The sequence below is a fragment of the Nannospalax galili genome, unplaced genomic scaffold, assembly GCF_000622305.1.
Source record: "Nannospalax galili isolate Female #2095 unplaced genomic scaffold, S.galili_v1.0 scaffold2085, whole genome shotgun sequence".
NCBI classification, from domain to species: domain Eukaryota; kingdom Metazoa; phylum Chordata; class Mammalia; order Rodentia; family Spalacidae; genus Nannospalax; species Nannospalax galili.
The window spans coordinates 267347-291878 of record NW_008353877.1 but is presented as its reverse complement, the minus strand read 5'-3'; the positions used below and the strand labels follow the sequence as shown (position 1 = coordinate 291878).

Sequence of the window (24532 nt, the reverse complement as noted above, 5' to 3'; positions counted from 1 at the left end):
TTTCTAGTACCAGAATGTTTTTTACTTTTCTTAAATGTTTATCTCTCTCTCTCTCTCTCTCTCTCTCTCTCTCTCTCTCGCTCATACACACACACAGTGACACAGTGAGACAGGGTCTTGATATGTAGCTCAGGCTGGCCTTAACTTGAGACCCACCCCCCGGTATCCCCCTCGGTCATGCTGTGATTACAAACTTGGGCAGTCACGCATGGCTTAAAATGTGCATGTCACAGGACTTTTCTGTAAGGTTCTTTTTTGGTTGAGACAGGGTCTCACTGTGTAGCCCTGAATGGCCTCGAACTCAGAGGTCTGCCTGCCTCTACCCCGAGTGCTGGGATTAAAGATGCAAACCACCATGTCTGGTCCAAGGGTCTTTATCTTAACAAGTGTCCCATACGGAATGTGTGGGAAGAAATCCATCACTTGAATCCCATAGCAGAAGGAACTCTCACAGTGCTTGTTGCCTGCCTTGAAGGAGAGACATTGCAGCGATTTCTCATATGAAGGAGCAGTGCACAGGGCCGTCCTCAGTTCCGACAATACACTTTCAAGCAGCCAACCTTTCCCCTGAATTTATTAATACTGCTATTAAGTTATTCCACAAGACCTTATGTTTGCTCTTCCTGAAAATACCTGTGTCTCACATGAAAGAAAGCCGTGTTAAGGAAAGAATCGTGCATCTCAGAGCCACCTCTGCCCCTGGGGGTGCCAACACCTCCTCCTGCTGCAGCCACTGACCTCCATGCCGTATCTCTCCACCGTCCTCCGCAGGGGGTCCACGGCCTGCCAGCAGATCAGGATGCACAGGTCGATCAGCAGCATGCCCCCCACGATCACAAGCAGCTTCTGGTCTTTGATGATCTGCCGAGAGAAGGAGCAAAGGGGGCAGATGTGAGAGAGCTGTCCAGACAGGATGAGCCCAGCTGAGCTCCTTTGCATGACATTCAGGGTCTTTCTTGAGCACGGTCCAACCACGCCCCTGAACACACATTCATTCTGTTGAAATATGGCCACTGCTAGTCTCTGGTTGAGGGTGGTTTCACCCTCTAGATCTTTAGTCTGAAACATCAATCTTTCCTGCCTGACAAACTTCTAATACTTCTTCCTCCCCTCCCCCTCCTCTCTTTCCTCCTCTTCCTCTTCTTCCTATTCCTCCTCCTCCTCTTCTGCCACTAATTTCGCTTCTTTCTTCCCCTTTCTGACACACAGTCTCCTGTATCTAATGCTGGCCCCCAACTCTTATGTAGCCAAGAATGACCTTGAATTTCTGATTCTCCTGCTTCCACCTCTTGAGTACTGGTATCTCAGGATTATACCACCATGTCCAGTTTATGGTGTGCTGATGATTGTACCCAAGGCCTGATGGATAGCACGCAAACACTCTACCTACTGAGACATACCCCCAACCCTTGCAATATTCCTTGAGAACCCGAATAGATCACCTCCTCCTCCATGAAGTCCCCTCTGACTCTCCCAGTGGAACTGATTACTCCCAGAACACTTTGTTCACATACAAAAGCAATAAACAAGGATGAGAAACACAGATAACCTTGGGTGCACTTACTGAGTCTGTCTCTAGACTGATGCTCATAAGAGGCAGGTTCCATTATTATTCCCATTTTACAGATGAAGAAATCAAGGCTTATCTAAGTAACATGTTCCATGTAATAAACCATTGTCAACTTGATGAGATTTGAAATCAGCTAGGAGGCAAGCCTCCAGGCACACCTACGAGGGACTTTTAGATTAGATTAGCTTCTGGGCATGGCCATGGCTGGAGGTGGGAGTGGGGGGTATCTCGATTAGGCTGAGGTGTGAAGACCTGCTGTAATGGGAGAGGCACTGTCCCCTAGGCTTGGGGCTTGGGCTGCACAAAAAGGAGGAAGTGAGCTGAGTTAAGTTTGCAGAATTTGCCTAGCTGTTTTCTTCCTGACTGGGGATGTACATTGACCGACTTCCTCAAGTCCTGCCACCAGGACTTCCCCACTATGATGGACTGTAACCAGCGTGAGCCAGAATATACCCTTTCTCCTTTCTGTTGCTTTTGTCAAGAAAGGAAACGAAGGCAGCTACTCTAACAGTGAAGAGGAGCTGTGAAGTGGAGTTGCAAAGCAGGGATGTGAAGCGGCTCTGCTTCCTCCAGAGCTCACCCTCCACCCTTCGCAGCAGCACCACCCTGTCCTCATCTTAAGTCATCCACAAGCCTGGCCCTAGCGGCACACTGGGAAGCCCCAGGTGTATGTACTTGTGGACCCTTAGCACCTAACAAGGCGTTGGTATGCGCAGCACAGCAAGCACTTAAAAGTTCAAAGGACTGAATAAGGAGGAAGGCTTATAAAAAAGAAGAAACAGTCCTTACTCCAGCCTTCCCTTCAGCCTGGGATATCTTTCCAATGCTGAGAGAGATCCACCCCACTTTATGTCCACTGATGGGGAGGGGCTTGGGGACAAATTCTGGCAGTGGCCCAGGTTTACCTGTATTTCATTCACTGCAGGTTTATGTCCCCCGACCCTTCCACCACACACATAAAGCTAATGTGATAAAGTCAGTCTGGAAAAGATTCACCAAAAAATAAACAAGCCTCAAAATAAGCCTAATAAATATCACCAGCTCTGACTTCTAAAGATAAAGGGCATTTTAAAAGAAGAAATGGTTACTCAAGAGGCCTCTCTATGGCTGACTATGGAAAACATAAGAAAGGGTTGCTGATCAAATCCACAAGAACTGGTTTACCTTGGGTCAGGACACCAACCAAGTTCCCTCTGCTAATTTGTAAGAAGGACCATTATATTCTGGAGTTTTTTTGAAACATGGTGTAACCCTTGGTCTCTGGGGAGCTGGGTAACTCCTCACCGGGCTTGAGAAAGCAGGGTAGAAGGAAAAAGGAGCCCAGGACTCAGGACAGGCAGAAAGGGGGACTCAGGACAGGCAGGATGGGTAGGAAGGGGCCTCTGCTCTCTATGCTGGAGGCAGGGGCTATTTGCACCTGGGCATCCACATTTCTGGGGTGCATTCACCTTCTTGGGGTGCTCACTACCTTCCCCACTGGCAGGAGCACAAGAAATTCCCAGGACCCTATGCCTCTGGCATGTCCTGTGTGAGCTCAGTCTACCTTAGAAGACCATCAAGGTCCCCGTCTTGTTGATGCGATAAAGTAAGCTCTCCCTCTGAGGTTGGAGCTAGCGCAGGGCAGTGAACCTGGCGCAATTCTGGCTCCCTTTCTAACTACCTGTGTAGTGATGCCAAAGCAGGTGGGGGTCAGGGGGAAGGAGGCTCATGTCTTGTTCTTTGAGGATGGCATAAAGGAATGAACACCAAACCTCGTTTGATTCCAGTTGCCAAACACTTAACATTGCTGAGCCTCAGTTTCCTCCTTGATAAAGTCGGGTCACTGTTCCCCAAGTTACACAGCTGGTACTGGAATAAAGTAAAGTGAGGAGTGGAAGTAGCCAGTGCACGGTGTGCTCAGAAAAGATGCTCCGGGAACCATAGCTGTTTGGCTCTGCTTGCTTGGGTCTGACCATCAACAATACTGTGCTTACGTGTAGGACAGTGACACCTGGGGGCAAAGTGTGATATTACACTTCAGCTCTACTAGACAGGACTGAGCCATAGAGGATAAATACACATAAATACACAGCTGGAAGGTCCTGAGAGTAAAAGACGGTGCTTATAATTCTTTTTGGAGGGCACAATTCCCAAAGGCTGGCACTTGGCTGGTGTTTGGGAGTGAATGGCTTGGTAAGTAGTTATGAAACACCTTCCATTTAGTAATTGTGGGAATATTTATTAAGTGCCTACATGGGGTTGGATTCTGTCCTAGGCACTGAGGACACAGCATAGAACACAGAAATCACGCCCTCACAGAATGCACACTTTAGTGAGGAAGACTAACAGTGATGATTAAGTGAATTTGTCTACACACACCCAAAACAGAGGACCAAGGAAAGGTAATTTTAATACAATCCCAAGGAATGAAAATGGAGGGAGAGAAGGAATCAACGCCATCCTGGCTCCTCGTCAGAGCCCTGGAGCACAGCTCACTTCTCATCTCACCTTTCCCTTTCCTTCCTCTTCAGATTTCCCTCATATCTGCCTCAAATTCTCTGGGTTCTTCCCACACTGGGTGATGTCATCACTTGCCAGCCTATCTGAGCTAGCAGAGTCCCACTGTCACATTATATCTGAGATAGCACCCAGGCATCAGCAATGACTAAGCACTTGGTTCTGGAATTGGATCTGAGTTTGAGGTGCACTAATTAGTTGTATGGCCTTGGATAAGTCCCCTGGCTCCTTTGAGCCACTTTCCTCATCCATGAAATGGGATGATAAGTGTACAAGCTGCTTTAGATGCCTAAACCCCGACTTACAGTAACTACTCCTTGGAGGCAGAGCCCGTGATCTTTTGCAGGTAATACTTCTTATTGCTGTTCAGAGGTGGGGCCAGTAAACCTGTATTTCACTCACCACTCATTTTGGTAAATAAAGTTTTGTGGGAATGTAATCACACCAATCCAGTGGTACATCTATGTCTGGCTGTTTCCATTTTATAAAGCAGAGTAGAGTCCTTGCTAACTGGATAACAGGACTTGCAAGCTCTCAAGTATTTACCATTTCGTTCTGTATAGAAGAAACAGCTTAACTCTGGTTTAAAGGGGGAAAATTTCTTCAAAGAACTTCAGATTTTTAAATTTCAAGACAAAATTTTCGCCCAGGATAGCTTGGAACTTGGGATCATCCTGCCTCAATCGTTTCACACTGGTCTTGACTTCAGATTAAAAAATTTATGTGTATGAATGTTTTGCCTACATGGTAAGTGTACCACATCTGTGCAATGCCTGCAGAGGACAGAAGAGGGTGTTGGATCCCCTGGAACTGAAATTGGCTACCATGTAGGTGCTGGGAACCGATGAACCTGGGTCCTCTGCAAGAGCAGCCAGTGCTCCCAATTGCTGAGGCATCTTTCCAGTCCCTTGACTCCAGATTTTTGACTGATTCTGACTTTCTAGTAGGGCCAACTCCTCGCTCTAGAGAGCCCCCTGGTGGGGAGAATAGTAGGATGGGCCCTGGTGCTCCCTCACACCACCTTACCCTTCTTCCGACTCACAGCTGAAAACTTCCAGGCAGCTGCTCAGAGCCCTAGACTGGCACTTTCCTGGGTGAGTCGGGTGGCTGTCTACAGGATGACCTTAGATGTTTCGTTGCTCTTGTTGTTGTCAGCCACAGAACCAAGCATATTTGTCCTCAAAACACATCTGCCTCTGAACAGAAGGTCTTCTCTCTGGGTGACTGCTTCATCTCAACACTGCATTTCTGGTTCTAGTGAGAGGCTCGGCTGAATGAAGACTGTAATAAGCTTTTCAATGTAAGAGTTTATGATTGGTCTTTAGGAAAGCAGTGATGTGTTGCTGGGTGTGGTGGCACACACCTTTAATCCCACCACTTGGGAGGCAGAGGCAGGTAGATCCCTACAAGACTGAGGCCAGTCTGGACTACATAGTGAGTTCCAGGTCAGCTGGGGCTACAGAGAAATTCTGTCTCAAGAAAAGACAGAGAGAGAGAGACAGAGAGAGAGAGAGAGAGAGAGAGAGAGAGAGGTAGTAACATACTGTAAGAATGCTTCTCTTCCTTAATGTCTGTAACATTAGAGTGCTTTGCAATCGTGTTTGGGGAGGGCCCACCATCATGGGTAGAGGAGGAGGATGTGGGAGTTCAGGGAGAAAGGGAGGCATAAGAATACTAAATAATGAAAAACAAGGGCATATGATTGCACTTATACATTTATGAAAATTTAGTGTCAGTAAAAGAAAATTAAGGGGTCCACAAAAAAATAATACAAACTTCTTTAAACTATAACAAATAAAACAAGTCAGTCATACGAAGGCATATACTGCATGAGTCAATTTGTGTGAGATCCCCAGGGATGTCAGATTCAGAGAAAGGAAGGTGGTCCCTGGCTGGAGAAGGGAATTCAACACATCTGGCTAGGGTTGAACCGGTGCGGAGCTTCGGCTTGGAGGATGAAGGTGTTTTGGAGGTGGATAGGGGTAAAGTTGCATGACGGTACAATGTGCCATAGCCTTCAGAGCCAGATTAAGGCCTGTGAGAACACCACCATGGTGTGATTACCTCACAGGGTTGTTCTGGTGGATCATGAATGGACAACTAGATTATTTTGGAAGGGCCAGGCAGCTGCAGTCTCAAATAAGGCCTTCTCCACATGCTGTGGCTTTTACATAACTAAAAGTGATTTTGTTTTAGTGGCTTTTCTGATTTTGTTTTTGTTGTTGTTGTCTGTTTTTCAGACAAGGTCTCAGTCTGTTGCCTAGGCTAGCCTTGAACTCACTATTTAGCCCAGGCTGGCTTTGATCTCCTGACAGTCCTCCTACTTCAGTCTTCCAAATGTTGGAGTTACAGGCAGGAGCCATCACATCATGATTTTTATTGGCTTTTAAAACGGTGGCAAAATACCTTCAATTTACTATTTGACCATTTTCAAGTGGACAGCTCAGTAGTACTAACTGGAAGAAGTCGATCCCATGTGATTGGTGCACCTGGTGTCATCACCTCCACAACCACCATGGGCCAACCTGTCTTCACTCCTACGCATGAAGCTTGCCCTTGCTGTGTCCCTGACCGTCACCATCCTTGATGTCATTTTCTCCACTGGTTTCCCACAGTTGTCCTCTAGTGCCCTCAGGACACAGTCACTGTCCTCTTAAGGCCACCACGTGCTCCCTTTAGTCTGTCTTCATGCTCCCAGGGGCCTGTATTTCATCCCCATTGTTCCATCATCCTTTAAAAAAAAAAAAGATACAAAAAAAGTAACAAGAAAAAAAAAAACTTAAAAAAATCGTAAAAATGGTTTAAGAAAAAAATTAAAAGTGGGAAAAAAAAAAAAAAGAACCAGAATGAGAAAAGGGGGTGTGGGCTTTGTCAAACAAGCCCGTTCTTTGACTCTGATCCTTCCTTCCCACCCAGTCCTGCTTTGGGCTCTGACACTGTCGGATGTGACCTGAGCTTTTGGTCTCTGGAGATGACGCCCACCTCTGCTCCATGCACATGGACACCCTGAACTCCTGAACTTTTCTTGTGAGTGTTCTTGCCTCACAGCCACTTAATGGAACATGGTGGTAGCCATCTCATCAATGCACAACAACGTGGTAACCCATAGTAACGAAAGGAATCAACGTGTTTTTTCCAAACCAGAGTAGCTCTGCAGAGCAGGAGGGCCTGGATCAGTACCTCTCAGTTCTGGTGAGGCCTGGTGCAAACATTGGGTGGGGGGTTGGACCCCATGCCAGCATTCTGGTCCCTAGGAATTGGCTGGGTTACAGAATGTGCACTTCTGAGGCTCCCAGGAGAAGACAGCTCACAATGGGAAGTTTTGTGCTGCAGTTTTGTTTTGGTTCTAGAGAAGCTTGGGGGTGGGGTCCTTTGTTTGTGGTGCTGCATCCACAGATTCTACCAACCAAGATGGTTCACCATGCAGTCTGCAGTGCTTGCATTTGTATTGAACACGTACAGACCATTCTTTCTTGTAATTATTCCCAAAACAATACAGTATAAGAACTGTTTATACAGCACTTACAGTGTGTTAGGGATTGTAAGGAATCTAGAGATGATTTAATGTATAGGAGGATGGGCGGGAGGTTACATGCAAAGAGCACATCATTTTATATGAGGGGCCCTATCACCTGTGGATTTGGGTGTCCTGGGTGTGTGGAGGTCATATGTGATTCTAAACCAAGTCCTTAGAGGATGGGCGGGGGGTGGGGACTCAGGGAGAAAGAGAGACAGGCTGCACTTGTCCTGAGGTGGGCTGGGTGTCTGGCAGATGGGGTGGGGAAGTGGATGGGGTGGTAGACAGGACCCATCCTGCCCCATCTGGCCAGGGTGGAGACTGTAGCTCAGGAATCAGTTCTGGCAGTGGAGATGGGGTGTCAGGCCTGAGGAATGAGGGATGCCACGGGCACCAGGCAGGAGGGAGAATGACAGCTTTGGAGACAATGCTGTTGCAACCTGCCTCACTCTGCAGGTCATGAAGAGCAATAGATTTGGGTAAGGTCCTGTGGAAAGCCAGTAGCTGGGCAGTTCTGCCTGGGCAGGCTTTCCCTCTGTTGTAGGCACAGGTGACAGATGGTGAAGAATGGGAACATTAGAGTCTGCTTCCCAAAGTGGGATGGCCCACAATGCAGGGGCTGCAGAGGAGGGTATGAAAACAGGGGTGCACACATCACTGGGGTTCAAAAGTGTTAGTATGTGGGGGTGGGGCTGGAGTGGAAGGAAGGAGGTCTCACAGTGTCAGGAGACACTGCCCTGGGTGTCAGGAACAGGAGTGGCCATGGATCAAGGAGGGCTGTAAAGAGACCAGCTGGTTGCTTGGTGGTGGAACAGCTCAGGCAACCCTGTGGAATGCTGTCTGAGGGGAGGTGGAGCTGGCTGGGTGCTTGGAGGGCAAAAAGGAGTGCCATCCTGGAGCCTGGAGGAGGGGGCGCTGAAGCTGCCTGTGCCACCAGGCATGTGCTGTGGGCCAGGGAGCATTATATGCCCATCCAAGCCCAGATGGAGGGCCAGGTGACCTCAGGAAAATACCACAAATAGCCAGGGGCGAGTATTCAGCCATGTGAAGGGCACTTCAGGAGTTCCAGGAATGGGGGCCTGTAGAGCCCCTGAAAGGCCCATTCAGATTCTGCCTGGCCAGCATGCCTGCTGCCTCATTGGCAGGGCAGGTCTTTCCTGCCCCCCTGCCACTCCTCCAAGGTTCCAGGTGAATGACCTCAGGATGGCCAGAGAGAGAGAGAAGAGGCCAGCCCATGCCTCTGTCCCGAGGCTGGTGATGGCATGCCACAGGCCTCAGGGAACAGGTGCTGACAATCTGGGGTTCACTGAACCGAGGATCTTCAGAGTCCTGAGACTTCCTTTTAATTTTTCCCAGGAGTCAGGGAAGAAGCAAGACTGTAACAGGAGTTTATGGAATGGCATGGAAATTCCTTTCTGACCAGATGCTCAGTCATGCTTGGTCAACATCATGGTGAAGAATGGGAACATTAGAGTCTGGATCACTTGTGGAATGAGGCAAATGCTTTCCTCCTGCCTGGAGATGGAACTCCTGTCCTTGGTGGCACATTTTGAGAGTGTTTGGAGGGTCCAGCAAGGGAATGCTACTACTAATTTATCTTTGACTAAAGACTGGTCCTCCTCTATTGGGAAGTTTGAGTGCACAGCTTTGGAGGGACATACATGGAGCAGGAAGGGGACACTTGCCTATCTAGTCAGATCAACCCTGGTGATCAATGGGGAGACTGTTGTCATAGGCAGATCACCCTCACATCCTTAAGGCACCTTTTGAAAGCCAGATCATTTAGCTGAGACCCAGTCCTGCCTTGATCCCCTCTTTTAAGGGGTTCATATGGCCCCTAAGTTGAGCTCTTTTTTTTTGATACAGGGTCTCCCTGTAGGTCCAGCTAGCCTGGAGCTTGCTATGTAGACCAGGCTGGCCTTGAACTCACAAGATATCTGCCTGTCTCTGCCTCCTGAGTGCTGGCACTAAAGACATGTGCTACCATACCCGGCTTCGAATTCTTTTTAAAAATGTTTTATTTTTTATTTTTATTTTATGTGTATGAGTGTATTGCCTGCATGTGTATAAGTGCATCTGTGTCATGCAGTGCCAACGGAGGTCAGAAGAAGGTGTTGGATCCTTTGGAACTGGAGTTATGGATGATTATTAGCCACCATGTGGGTGCTGGGAATCGAACCTGGGTCCTCTGCAAGGGCAGTCAGTACTCTTAACCTCTAAGCCATCTCTCTAGCCTGTTTGAATTCTTTAAAGCAGTTTCTGCTTGCCCCTCCAGCCTCTTCTTTTACCCTGTGAGCCCCATGTCTTGGCCATGTGCAGCCTCTCAGCCCCTGGGCTACCCCTTTCTCCCACCCAGGTCTCAGCTTAGGTGGCACTTCTTATCTGAAGCCTTCCCTGAGTGCCTTTTGCCCCAGCACACCCTACATGTCCCCAGCCAGTCCTGTCTCTGCGTGTTGTAAAGGTTTGGTTAACTGATTTCCTAGGAAGCTGAGCCTTCAGGAGGTGGGGCCTGGGTTTCATTTTAATTCCCCCCAAGTTGCTCAGTACCTGTACACAGTAGGTGCCTAATGTCTATTTGCTCAAGAAATGCTGAGTGAACATGGCCAACTTCTGAAGCAGAGGCTCTGATTACCTTCTTCTTCATCTTCACGTTTTTGAAGATGGCGTGAACCCTCCAGGTCTTTGCAAACATGGCTCCAAAGGCAGTTGTATAGCCCACGGTGAGAATCCAGGTCCTGACCTAGAAGCCATAACAGTATAGAGGTGTTAATATCTTCTCTAATTGACCCTCAGCAGGGGGGAACCTAGGTTCTGAGGACAGATGCTCTGCCAACTTGCAAGTCTCCTGAGCATCCTGCAGTCAGATTCCGATTCCTTAGATCACTAGTCCTATCAGATTCTCACCTGGCCCTGGGCACTGGGTGTAGAGGACAATTCTGCCTCTAACAAGGCACACAGCCCAGCAGAAGCTAGTCATAGAATGAGAGGCAGAGATCCTTGCACCGTTGATGGGTCACCAGGAACATGAGGCCAGGTACCTTCCCCTCCCACCACGTGTGTTCTGGGCCCTACCCTTGGACTGATCTTGGAACCCTCCTCAGGACTAAGGCCCTGTCTGCCTCTCACCTGCTCCCCAAGTCCAAGGTGTGCCTTGGGTACCAGTCCTGGCTGGTGATTGATGAGAACAGCCAGTCTGATAGGAGCCTACACCTTGGATCCTGGAGGTAGAGGCATGATGGCCACCATATGATAGGACTGGGGATATCCAGGGTGCCCACTCTCCACCAGCACTGTCATGACACCCAGATGCCACCTCCACTGGCTGGCCTGGACACATGCCAACACACAATAGCCTTGGCCTTCCAGAAAGCTCCCAGCTCAGAGGTGCATCCTGCCTACCCTTGCTTTTCTGGCAGAGACAGCACATATCCCCATCCCACCCCATCTGTGAAGATAGTCACTGGCTGAGGAAATGACAAGGCCAATCCCTAAGTCAGGGAAAGACGGCATCAACCCAGTCATTCTTCAGAGACACACATGACATGTGAGTTTGAACCCACACAGGTGGGATTAGGCCTTTTGTTTTCTTTCACTTATCCAACAGAGGAAAATCAGATGGGCAGTGGATCACAGTGCTTTAAAGAAGGGAAAGATGACCATGCTGTCACCTATATCACAATGTGCCTATATTATTCTGTATGTATATAATATAATAATATAGTAATTCCAGGATGTGAGAAAAGTCAAAAGGGAGGAGGGGGAGGCAGTCGCTGGAGACTGAGACCCAAGTTTCTCCCATGACCTAGAGTGTCCACTGTTATCTGTCCGAGTCACAGGGGCACTCACACAGCAGCCATTCAGCCTGCCACTTATTGGTTCATCTGTCGCTTCATTCAGCAGGAACTAGAAAGCCAGAGGCCAAGTAAGGAACAACAAAATCCAACAACAACCAGGACAGCTTTGGAGCTGTTTAATGTTTTAATCAGGAAATCATTAAAATTTTTTTTAATTGAAATTCATGTGAATTTCAAACTATATTTTGATTATATTTAGACTCCCTCCCCATTCTGTATCCCTCTTAATACCTGCCCCCGCTTGATTTCATGTACTCTGTCATATATATTATGGCCTATTGAATCAAATTTTTGTCCCCAAATGTCTTTCAGTGTAGGTCACTCCATTGGAGCCTGGTTAACCTACCTAGAGTCTCACTCTTAAAGAAAACCGACTCTCCTTCTCCCAGCAGCCATTGGTTACCAATAGTTCCTCAGCTGAGATTGGGGCTTCTTCCCCACTTCCCCACGTCTATGCTAGGATTTTGTCTAGCTTGAGCTTATTTGGGTCTTATGCATGCTGTCACCGTGGCTGTGAGTTCATATGACTGCTTCCTTGTGGTCTCCTGCCTTACAACCTTTCTGCCTCCTCTTCCACAATAGTCCTTGAGTCCTGTGTGACAGAGGTTTGATATAGGTGTCCTATTCAGGGAGAATCGCTCTGTAGCCTCGTATTCTCTGCACGTCAGCCAGTTGTGGTTCTCTGTATTAATCACAAATGCATACAAATGCTTCTATGGTAGGGACTGGGAGATGCATTAAGATTCTTTCTGCCCCCTATTCCTCAATGTCCCCTGAGCCTTATGTGTAGTGGTTGCATTGCATGTGTGTCACTTAGGACTGGGCATCTTATAGACACTTATTCTCTGTATTTGACCAGTTGTGGAACTTTGTAATAGTCTCCATCTTTGGCAAAAAGAAGTTTCTTTGATGAGTGGTGAGAAGCACACTTGTCAGACTAGTTGGGAGCTCTCCAGCAGTGGGTTCTGGTCTAGTCCTAGAACAGGAAGATGGTGAGTTGGTTGGAAATCATGTTTATAAATGGGGAAACTGAGCACTTAACGTATTCCTTCAGCTATTCCTGTAGCCCCAGAGCTGGAACGCAGTATCCTGAACCTGTGTGGCTTTCTCTCTTCAATGGCATCTTGTCTCCTCTCCAGAGAGTCTGCTTAACCTAAATCAGCTTCATCTACACCCAGGATCCAGCCTACCAACCAGGACACACTCTGCTAAGAGTCCCTGTTACAATTTGAATTTCAAGTGTTCCCACAGGCCCACATATTGAATGCTCTGTCTTCAATTGGTGATGCTGTGTTGGGAGGAGGTAGAGACTTTAGGAAGTGGATCACTGGGGGCTGGCCTTTGAAAGTCAGACCTGGTCTCATTCTCTCTCTCTGCTTCCTGCCTACCATGAGGTGAGCTGCTCTGCTCTACCTCAGGCTTCTCACCATGATGGACTGAACCTTCCAAAACTGTGAGCTCAAAGATATTTTTCCTCTCTTTAAGCTGTTTCTTTCAGGTATTTCATCACAGAGATGAAAGTTTAATGTAATATAATGGCTGAGCTTGATTGTCAACTTTTAAATCACCACAGAAACAAATCTCCTGGTCTGTCTGTGTAGGAGTTATTACGATCAGGATAACTGAGGTGGGAAGACCCACCCTGAACAGGGGCAGTGCCATTCTATGGGCTGGGACATTGGTTTAATAAAAAAAAGAGAAGGTGAGCCAAGCACCAGCATCCATCTCTCTGTGCTTCCTGACTGTGGACATGCTGTGACCAGTGCCTCAAGTTCCTGCTGCCACACTTTTCCTGCCATGATGGGCTATGACCTCAAACTGTGAGCCAGAATAAACCCTTCTTTCCTTAAATTGCTTTTGTCAGGTATTTGTCACAACAATGAGAAAAGTAACTAACACACATAGTCTCTACACACTTTTAAAGCAAATACGTTGACTGTGAGACCAGCTGTCTCCCAGAGTGCGGGGTGATGTTATATTAGAAAATTAATTTTAACTGTGAACATCCACAGAACATGGACATTTTATGAAGGATGGAAAAGATGAAATAATGCAATTCTTTTCACGGCATCTGGTAGCTGACAGAGATCTTACTTGGAGGCCATGTGTTACGCCACTGTGCCTGGCATCAGCCACTTTGCCTTTGACCTATGTCCTCTTTAGAGCGATCATTACTGGGCCACTTGTCTCTTTTGAGAGGGTCAATTTCATTAAGATTCAATAACATAAATTAAGTGAGTTAAAACTCGATGAGATAAATTTAATGTGGCGTCTGGAGGCTATAACATGTTGCTGCCAACTGAAAACAAAGAAGTGTGAGGGCGCCCAGGCAGGAAGCTCTCACAGCCGGCCCTGCCTGCAACTGTGAACTCGGATTGAGGCTGGTTCCTACCATTCCCTCCCTGATGAGGGGGCTCACTAAGCAATTTTGCAAAACTGACTTGTGCTGAATAGCCGTATTCTGGTGGGAACCTAGAATTTGGGTATGCAGCAGGCCTGGGTGGGTGTTCATGGGACAGGGTCTTGGCTGTCCTGTGGGCTTCCTTGGTGGACAGCACATCCCGTGTTGGCTCTGTCCTTCCTTTCTGGAGAAAGTAGGCATGTCTCTGTGGAAGGTTCTGGAAGCTCATACTGGGTCTTCGTTGGATGGCTCTCTGTGAGTCTTGTCTCCTGGCTGGTTTTGGTAATTGATTACAGCCATGGGTATGATTGGATGCTCAGGCCTGGGAGTCCCAGTGAGTCACCGAGCCTGGGCTGTCACTGCCCATGTAACGGCCTGACCAAACATTGTGTTCTGGGGTTGGTTCTGTATGACATCAGCAGCAGCCCCAGTGTCAGGGACCTGCCCTGATTTTACACAGCAGACTCTTAAGGATGAATCAGCAGCAGAGAACAGACCAGTGAAAGAGGACAGTGTAGAGCAGGAGAAACAGCTCAGCCATTAAGAGCGAGTACTGCTCTTGCAGAGGATCTGAGTTTAGTTTCCAGCACCCACATTAGACAGCTCACAACTGCTTGTAACTCCAGCTCCAGTGGAGCTGACATTCTCCACTGGCACCTGCACTCACACGTGCATAGACATATATGTAACTAAAAAGGACAACAACAACAAAAAAGACAGAGGACAGTGGGGTCCCATGAGAGCAACCTTCCTAGGCTGACCCTGGATCATCCCTGAATGACTCTCCACCCTACTTTTCTTCCTGTCTGTGAGATAGAAGGGCCCAGGACCCTTCTCTGCACTCCTAAGGCTGTCCCTGGTTGTCACTCTGATTCCCAGTCTCCATCTTCTTCAGGACCCAAAGCTGCTTATGCAACTGTCATAGGAGCCTAGGTGACATGTAGGCATCCCAGACAATCCTCAGTTCCACAACCCAGGCTGGGCCCACAGCTCTTCTTCTGAGTTTCCGTTTCCTTAGACTCAAGTTAGGGATCTGGGAGACACTCTATCCATCCACATTCTCCTAAGTCCTCAGCTACCTCAAAGAGAAAACCTCTAGGCAACCAACCAACTGACCGACCAATAGACCAAACAAACAAGAAACCCCACTGCTGGCCTCTTAAGTGAAAACATTTCTCTAATTTCTACTAGTCTTGAATTCACTCAGAGGCTAAGTGGGTGTTTCTTAGGTAGTCTCTACTTTTTTATTTAGAGTTAGAAAATCCTAGCATTTCTGGGAGGGCAGAAAGGCTTCTCTGCCACACGTCTCCCCAGCTGTTGCCCATGCTAGCCTGCAACCCCTGTGAGCAGGGAAAAGAAGCTGAAACTACACCGCAGGACCCAATCCAACCAAGCCAGGGACGGGGCTGCTAGGCTCCCGGAGGTTTGAGCGTGGGCCCATGTGCCAGCATCTCTCACCCTGAAGCCCTGTACTTTGGTGGCTGGTGCTCAGAAGATGAAGTTTTCCTGGCTTCCATGTGCCCTGAATGCCTAGTCTCCAAGAGACTCAACCGTAGTAAGGCCCCAGGCACTGATCTGAAGCTCCTTTGGGTGTGGGCTGGGGAGGCCGCATCAGCCTCCCTCGGTGTGTATTAGAATGCAGTGCCCCAGACACCGGAGTGTCTGGAACCCGAATCCACCTTCCATCAGGACACCTGGCAACAGGCTGTTGTACTCTTCCTAGACTCACAGTGGGATGCAGGATCTGCTTTTGACATGTATGCATCTATATATTTTAAGTACGGCAGTAAATCACGGTCTCTGCAGTCTCAGCTGGAGGTGTGGGGAGTGGCAGCATGGAGCCTGGCTCTACTGAGGGTCCACTGAGCAGCCCGGGGCTGGACTGGCTTCCGACAGCCGTCCAGCAGCCACAAGGTCGCTGCTGTGTCATTCTTCCTACCCTCTTGGCCTGGCCCGAGGCCCTTCCACACTGCAGGTGGCAAAGGCTCATAGAAGCTTGACTTGTCTCTGACCCAATTCTAGCACAGCAAGGCCATGGCAGGTCACAGTCGCCATGGAAACACCTGCGCCAAAGCTACCAGCACCCACTCTGGGGTTCCCAGCTCTTCAGCTGTTCACTCTGCCTCCTTCGTGTCTCTCTAGACATGACCACAATTAACTAACAGTCCATCATTCAATCATTCACCCAACATAAGACAGTAGAGAGCATCCACTGACCCTCAGCATGCAGCAAGGACCAAGATCTTCAATACAAATTCTCAGCTAATCCTTGCAACCCTAGTATAATCCCACTTTTACAGAAACGTGCACTAAAGCTCAGAGATGTTAATAGCTAAAACGAAATCACACAGCTAGGAAGTCATGCAGTGGGGATTTGAACACAGAAGTCTGACAACAGCCTCTAGAAAATACTCTGAGGAATGCATCAAAATGAATGGGTATACTAAAATCCCTCAAGTATAAATCTTGGAGGGTGAATTTTGTGGTATATGGATCCTATCTTGATTTTTAAAGCTCCAAATGGGCAAATGTTTGTCTGGGATACATGTTTAGCAGATTGAAAACTGAACTGACCTGTTGACCTGTTTTGTTTTTTTTTTCCCCATAAAAGCCAGCTTACATTTTGTCAGGTAAAGGTGCCTTTACCCACCAAGTCTGATCACCTGAGTTTGACCCCTCGAATCCACATGGTAGAAGGAGAGAACTGACCCCTGCAAGTTGTCATCTGACCTCTATACTGTGTCACATGTATGCCCCCATACAATCAACCAACCAAACAACCAACCAACGAACGAACCAATCAACCAACCAACAAACTAACCAACCAGTCAATCAATCAATCAATGTAATAAAAAATGAAGAAAAAACCTCATAGCATTTTTTTTTCCTTTGATCTTTTTGAGACAGGGTCTCCTTATAGCCCCAGCTGTCCTGGAACTCTCTATGTAGACCAGGGTGGCCTTGAACTCATAGAGATCCACCTGCCTCTGCCTCCCAAGTGCTGAGATTAAAGGAGTGCGCCACCACGCCCAGCAGCATTTTTTATAAAGAGAGTAACACACAGCAGGATCTTCACAGTTTCAAGGCTCATCTGTAGCCTCACCCTGCCAAGCATCACAGCAGGTTCTGTCTGGGCTTATGGAAGAAGGGGCTGCACCTGGGAAAGGCAAGGCTGATGGCACTGAATTCAGGGGGGCGTTTGTAGGCTTGAGGGGGTTCACATGGAGCCGCCGCTGCCTTGCTCCCTACCTCCAGCAATGCTGCTAAGCTAGGGAACACCGCAGGTCCCATGGTGATGGCAGTCCCCCAGGCCTCCTGGTCCTGGGTAGATCTCTCTCTTTCTCTCCTTCCATTTCCCAGCTGGGGTTTCTGCCTGGATTCCACAGGACGACAAGGGTGTTTTCCCTTGTCACCTTCCTGGCTCTCTCTCTAGCTGCCAGGGCTGGGGTTCATCAGCCAGGCTAGTTTGTCATCTGTGAGCAGGTTCTCCCTTCCCCAGGCACTGCCCACGCCCAGCATCACTCTCCCAGCAGCTTTGTGCCCATAGGGGCCATGTTGCTATGGTGACTCCACTCCTAACAGTGTCCAGGGAGACAGCACCAGGGAGCTGGAGCTGCTTGCAGGACTTGCTGAACTGGCACTGAAGGCTGGGAAGAATGGGTGAGGGGTTGTGGGTGGGAGCCAAATGTGGGACAATGTGTGCTCACCCATGCTCCTGTGCAGATTCTAAGGGCCCTCTAAGTAGAGGGCCAGTCCACAGGGAGGCTTGACCCTATGGTTGGGGTATAGACTGTCACCTCAAGTTTGGTAGCAAGGTGACACACTGTGATGCCTACCCCTCCTCCATGCCATGTCCCCAATATTTTATCTAACCCATATCTGTATGTAACGAAGGGCTATGTGCCCATTTTACAGAGAACAAAAGCGAGGCTATATTTCAAGATCTGGGCTCAGTATAGCCTGGCTCTGTTTTTCCTTTTTGCTTCCTGCTCCCTGCTTGTTCAGGGTAGGGATGGGGCCACTAGCGGCAGCCATTAGGTCCTGACAGAAAAGAACCTAACTCTTGTCACCAATAAGAGTGAGCCAGGCTCCCTGAAACAGCCAGTGGCATACCCCTACCCTCCCATTGGGACTGGTACTTGGGCTCTGTGTGATCAAGAGCATCCAGCCCCTCTTCTTGGGCAACATCAGGATTATCTGGTACCCAGTTCAATCCTGCAGTCATGCATAGACTCCTTCTGTGCAGCTCTCACAGCTTATGGAGGAATTCTGGGCAGGAGATCTGGCCATCTCCCCTTCCTGGAGCTCTGGCTCAGGTTGGTTTGTAAAGCGCGTCATGATTTATTCATGCTGCCTCCCTGGGCTTCCCAGGACGACCTTCCTTTCACACAAATGAGTGCGACTCCCAGAATAGAATGTCAGGCTTCATTAAGGAAAAAGCCTGTGTGTGGGGATGGCCCTCTTCATGCTCCCTATCTCCCTAGTCTTTTACCCAAGACGTGGAGAATTCAGGTCAAATTTGAGAAAGTCTGGCAGGGAACTGCCTTGAAGGGTGCACGGGTAACATGCATGGTGGGCCTCCCTCTGGGGACGGACTCTCCTGGAAAGCAGCTCTTCAAGTCTGCCTAGGTCTCTCTGTATCCAAGATGCAACTCCCTCACTGGAGGCATCCTGAGTAGCAGTGCCAAGGAGCTGGCAGTGGCTCCAGGAGGGAATGGGGTTGCTGTAGAACCAGGGTGCAGTTCTACAGTAGAGCTGGGCAACAGAAGCAGGCCCTCAGTCTCCTGGGATGCCACTGAGGGGTTGGAGCACCTACAGGTGACCAGGCCAGCCTTGGCACCATGTTCAGTATTGTTACTATCACAGTGTTCTTGAACTTGTGGAGGGGCTCTAAGCCCTTTGGAGCACAGGGCAGGGAGATTTTGCTCTTTCCTTGCTCTTTCTGGGGTCCTTTGTGAGGTGCCTCAGGGCAACGCCCAACCCAGCCTCCCCACTGCCCCAGTGAGCCGTGCATAGACCAAGACAATGCTCACAAAGGGCAGAATATCACTGACATAGGAACGTGGGGACGGGGCACTGACCCCTAGAGTACAGGGTCTGGGGGTGCACCTTTTCCAGTACTGCCCCACACCATCGGGACCAGGTGTGGGCCTAAAAGTTTGAGGCATGGTGTGTGTGCGTGTGTGTGTGCGTGTGTGTGTGTGTGTGTGTGTGAGTGTGTGTGTGTGTGCGCACACACACATGGGCATGAAGGTTTTAGGCTCCTCTCACACATATCTTTCTCTGGCCATTTTACCTCTTCATGGCCTGGTAGGGGGTGACTTGAAGCCTCAGAGCAGCAGGTGGGATCTGGAGGAAGTGACTTTGCAGAAGGCCCACCCTCCCCCACACTGGAGGAAACAGAGGATGGCTGTACAGGGATCTTCTGCTGGATGCTCTGACCCTTCCCTCCCAGGCACACAAGTGGAATAATGATTGCCCTGGAGACAGCAAAGAACACACATGCTTCACTCACTCCCTTTTCGTTGTTTATTTTGTTTTATGTGATGTGGGGGAGTGTCTCACACTGTAGCCCAGGCTGGGCTGGAACTCCTCATGTAGCCCAAGCTTGCCTTGAACATACAACAATCCTGCCTCAGCCTCTCGGATGCGTAATTACAGGTATGTGCCACCATGTTCCTCTTAAACCCATTTCTGAGAGATGACAGTTATCAAGGTGTAGAAATCAATCCCACAGGGTTGCTGTCTCTTCACAGGGGACCGAGGATAGGTCCAGCCTAGGGCTAGCTCTGCACAGTTGCTAGCTGCTCACACACAAGCTCTACTACTACTTTAAAAGTAATAGCTAACGGGTATCTCTTTGGGCATTAAAACCCTGTTAATGCTAATTAATTTTCAAAATGATTTTTCTACATACGGTAGATAAATCGCACTGTTTTGGGCTTCTTTAAATACATGCACTCCTCACTGGGGACTATCCAGCCACCTGGGGAGCCAATGTTGGTTCCTGAATGTGAAAAGTATCACTTTTTATGTCTGAAACAGATACACATATGGTACATTTGCAGTGCACAGGATGTCTCCAATATTAGTTTCACAGGAAGGGTTGGGGAGATATTTCAGTCAGCAGAGTATTTGTCATGAATGCATGAGGACCTGAGGTCGGATCCTCAGAGCCCGCAAGAAAAAAATGGGGCATGGTGGCACAGGCTTGTGACCTCAGCACTGGGGAGATGGAGACAGGATCCTGGTTCCTGGTCAGCCAGGCCTTGTTGGCAAGACTCAAGTCCTAGTGAGAGACCTTGTCTCAAAAAAACAAGAAGGAGGGCTCCTGAGGACAACACCCAAGTTTGACCTCTGGCCTCTACATGCATGTACACATGTGTGCCAGCACACACACACACACACACACACACACACACACAGGTTCATGGGAGGGATGCTTTGATAACAAATTCTATGTAACAGATTCCTAAGGTGAACAGTAATGAAAAAACTGGTTTGAAACACGACTAACAGAGAAAATTTGATGACAGCTTTTGTCTGACTCCAGGCTACCCCTTTATCCACTCCATGTCCTCTCCTGTGCAGGAGCCAGCAGACGGAGAGTGTGTCTTTCTCCCCTGACTGTGTGGCTCTGGATGCTGATGCAGTTGCTCCAGGTGGGAGTTCATTCTCTTCCCTCCCATCTGGGTGCCTGGACTCTTCTCTGTGGGCTGTCCTCCAGACAGTGGCCCATCACATGGTCACCTCAGCGGTATAGCTGTTGCTCAGTGTGGTCAGACAGTTGACATCACACTTCCTTCTGAGCTCTGGATGCTTCCACACACCTGTGTGTATGATGACCAAGGCCACCAAGAAATCTTTGCTCTATGCAACACTGGCATGTGCAGAAGGACTCACCGTGCACAGCGTTTCGAAGGTCTTTTCCGAGACAAAGGATCCATCGAGGCCGAAGAGGAAGATGGATGCATAGGAAAGCATTCCACCCAGGATGATGAGGTTGTTCATGTAGGGACTGGACATCTTGATCAGCCTGGCGGAAGAGAGGCAGCTCAGTTACACAGCATCTTCCAAGTCTCCTAGGTGAGGGAAACCAGGGCGCTGGGCTCTTCTACTCTCCAGTCTACACCTAGATGCTTCTTGAAAAGACCCTGATAAGTGTGTATTTCTGACTACTGATTTTCCCCCTCCTTGGTCAAACCCACCTATCACTTCTCTAGGGACGGCTCAATGTCATCTATTTGAATCTTCAGTGTCTGCAAGAGGAATTTTGGTCATGCCTGGAAACACAAATCTAATCTAGAGAGTCCACAGAGGAGGGTGACCCCCATACTGAACTTCCTTGCCCGAGTGGCTATGTTACAGAGCCCTGCAGTGAGTATTCAGAGTTGCTCAGGGATTTCACTCATCAGATGTTGAGTGAGCCTCCTCTGGAACACTCAGAAAATTCACACCTTTGCATGTGCAAAGAGGGACATAGGCCTACCTCCCTGCCACCACCCTGAACAAGAGGTGGGCGGTGGACCGCCTGTGCATCCTCCACCTTTCTCGTCATCAGACCACAGGTAGGGGATTCTTTTTACTCTGAAACTCTGCATGCCACATTCTCACTTCCTCCAGGAATGTTGCTTTGGCTCCCAGTGAGCCAGGACCAAGTTGACCCCTAGGGGTCTGGAGTTTTCAACTAACCCATAGGTCCTGGCTCCCCCAGTACAACTGGCTCAGAATAGCTCTTTTGCAGACTGTAGCTACAGCCAGTTTTTCTCCAGACATTTCCTTTGTGTTCTGCAATTCTATGAATGTTTCATGTTCACACTGGGGAGGGGATGGATGGGCTTCCTGGAGGAAGTGGTCCACAAAGGGGTGGGGTAGCATTAAGGAAGAGGTAAGGGGAGGGAGAATTATCTCCCATGTCTTTGCAGATTTTTCAGTGGCCCAATAATTCATCCTGGTAATTTCCTGGGAGGCCTTTGGGGGGCGGGGCAGAGTTAAGGTGTTAAAGGATCTTGGTTTTCTGATGGGGAAGTTTCTCATGGGTTCTCTTGAGGCACACTGGAGGGCTGTGCAATACTGCAAGCTGAGTGGCACCGGGTCTCAGCCAAATGCTAACTGGTGCAATCCTCATTCAAGGTTGGTACCCTTGGTTATACTGTTGTGACAATTGCTCATGGTTGGAAAAGATACCAGGTGAATTGCTTTCATTCTTCAGGAAATGGATTTGACCTGAACAGTTACTTAAAAAACAAACAAGCCATCAGAGTCAAAGCTCTTCCTTTGCAACAGAGAAGCAAAACACAGTAAAACCCATTCCTTGGAATTGCTCTTGCCCTTGGCAGCCTGTGGGTGATGTGATGTGGCTTTGGGGCACAATGACACTCGGTTGCCTCGTGGTTACACGTGGAGGCTGCCCCAGGACATGCATGCGCCCCATTTTGGCCCAGCCTCTCCCATCAATGGAAGCAGGGGCTGCATTCAGGGATTTGCTATGAAAACCAAAGGGCCTGGCTGCCTGGCTGAGCCCGAGGAACCTGGCTTATCTGCCTGTGGCTGAGCACAGTACCTCAGAGTGAGGCCTCCCCGGGGAAAAAACAATCCAGACCAACCAAGGGGGCAGCAACCCTCATGTGACACAGGGAGTCACAGATGATGTGAGGGAGGGGATTCCTAGGCTCTCATGTTTCACACCAACAAGAGTTCCTGTTACTGGATTTTGTGGCCCTCTCTACCAGCATTCCTAAAGGTTCTGGGGTGGGCTGAGAAGCTAGGGATTTGGGGGTCCTCTGTGTCACTGTCAGAACACAAGGTACTGGGCATGGCCAGAGCTCTGGGAAAGTTCATGGACTTGGGCTTCCCAGTTCTACTTCATTTAACACCTCTACCCCAGACTTGGTTGGCACATAATCAGCAGCCCAATCTGTGTCTCTCTCTCCCACCTCCTCTCTCTCTTTCTCCTAAATTGTCCTAGCAATTGGGCAACACATTTCAACCTCTGTCCTATGTGGTGATCCCATGAGCTAGTCCATCCAGAAAGCATTCTCCTGGAGTAGGGCTTACTTCTGGTTCCGGTTCTTGATGTTAAAGAAGAGGAAGGCGCTGGCCATAATCATGCCCAGGATGGTGAGGGCTGACAGGATGCTGTAGAGTGGGAGTGAGATCTTTCGTAGCTGCTCAAGGATGATGGTCTTGTCCTTGGGCGGCTCAGATCCTACAAGGTCAAGAAGTCATCAGATCCCAGTACATGGTCATTGCCCAAGGATGTGTTTGCCTTGGTGTCCTTAACATCCGGTCAGATCCTGTACATATACCCCATGCCAGGCCCATCTACCTACTGGGTGAGTGCATCCAGTAGCTGGCCAGTCAGCGCAGCAGGAGCCTGAACCAGGACTTATTTCTTTTTCTAAATAGAATCAATAAGGGATTTGTGGTGCATTTAATAGCCATTAGAAGACTGGAATTTGATTTGGTCTAATTACGCTGTTGAAAATCCATCACCATTTATCCCCAGAGGTAACCGTGGATTGGAAAGCTCAGATACTATTGGGTGCCATTGGGGGGTGAGGAACTTGGCTTTGCCCTCAAGGACTCTGCTGCTCCCTGAACATGATAAACGATCACCCTCACCAGGGCGACACCCTGCCTGTCAATTCGAGGATGACAGATCTGTGCTCTGGCTGCAGACTCTCAGCCTCAAGGTCACCATTTCAAAAGCTCTTTGGTTTTCTGTTTCCTAAGACTGGCTAACCATGGGAGGCAGAAGCTACCTCCCCTCCCTGCCGTGCTGGGGCTGGGCTGAAGCTGTGGGGTTCTCTTTCTCTCTGTGCCTGCCCACTGCCTACCTCATTCTTCAAGGGCAACAGGAACACAGGGGGTAAAGACTGAGAGGCTCTGAGCAAATGCATCCCCCTGCATGGTCACCCATTTGTCCTGTTTACATTACCATGTATAGGTTGGTCTGGGATGAGGGAGGCAGGGGCTCCCCCAGCTTCCTGAAAACCCTCTTCTCTTAGGTGCTATTTCAGGTCAGTTTCTGATGTGGAAAGGATGAGCCTTCGGGACCTTTCCCTCCAGTATAGAGTAGTGGAGTCTGTTGGATGCAGGGAAATGGTCAAGGCTGGGAGCCCCACTGGGGGTCCTGATGACCCCGTGGCAGTGCCACAGGTGCCAGCCTCAGTCATACCTCCATTCCCAGGAGACAAATCAGGGAACAGGCAGAAGTGGGTGGGGACGGAGAAGAGCTCCAAACATCTGTGTTGAAAAACCTTGGCTTACAAGTTCAAGTGTGTTTAGAAACAGTCAGTTGGGAAAAATATTTCACTATCTAAGAAATCTAGAGAGACTGATGGGTTCCAAAAGAGCTAAGGATCTGCTGGGGTCTTAGGGGAAAGCATTAAGCACGCAGAGTAAGTATCATTCATGGGAGGGGAGGCCTTAAGGCAGACAAAAGACAGGCAGCGTTTCTGACTCTAGAAGCCAGAGCTTCCTATCTAGATGCTCTTGATCTCCACCCTCTTTTGATTCCCCTAGAATTCACTGAAGTTGGCTCAGGGGTCTTCCTGCTCCCAAACTCAAGAGGAGTCCTGGCTAGAAACAAGCCCTATCTCAGTGCCCCAAGGAAGGGGGCTGAGGTTTGAGTTAATGGTGATACAATTACTGATGAGTTTAGGGCCATTGTTTAGATACAACTTGGCCAT

General features: G+C 48.9%; 1 protein-coding gene across 1 annotated transcript in view; it reads right to left on the bottom strand.

Annotated features, from left to right (window-relative positions):
* The window catches only part of Gabbr2 (gamma-aminobutyric acid type B receptor subunit 2), a 296026-nt gene that overhangs the window by 71877 nt on the left and 199617 nt on the right, over positions 1–24532 (bottom strand). The window contains exons 10-13 of the mRNA XM_008850966.1: positions 22896–23046; positions 20742–20874; positions 10216–10323; positions 739–861 (exon numbers count right to left, since the gene is read on the bottom strand). Of these exons, the coding sequence (XP_008849188.1) occupies positions 739–861; positions 10216–10323; positions 20742–20874; positions 22896–23046 (515 nt within the window). The remainder of the gene's footprint in view (positions 1–738; positions 862–10215; positions 10324–20741; positions 20875–22895; positions 23047–24532) is intronic.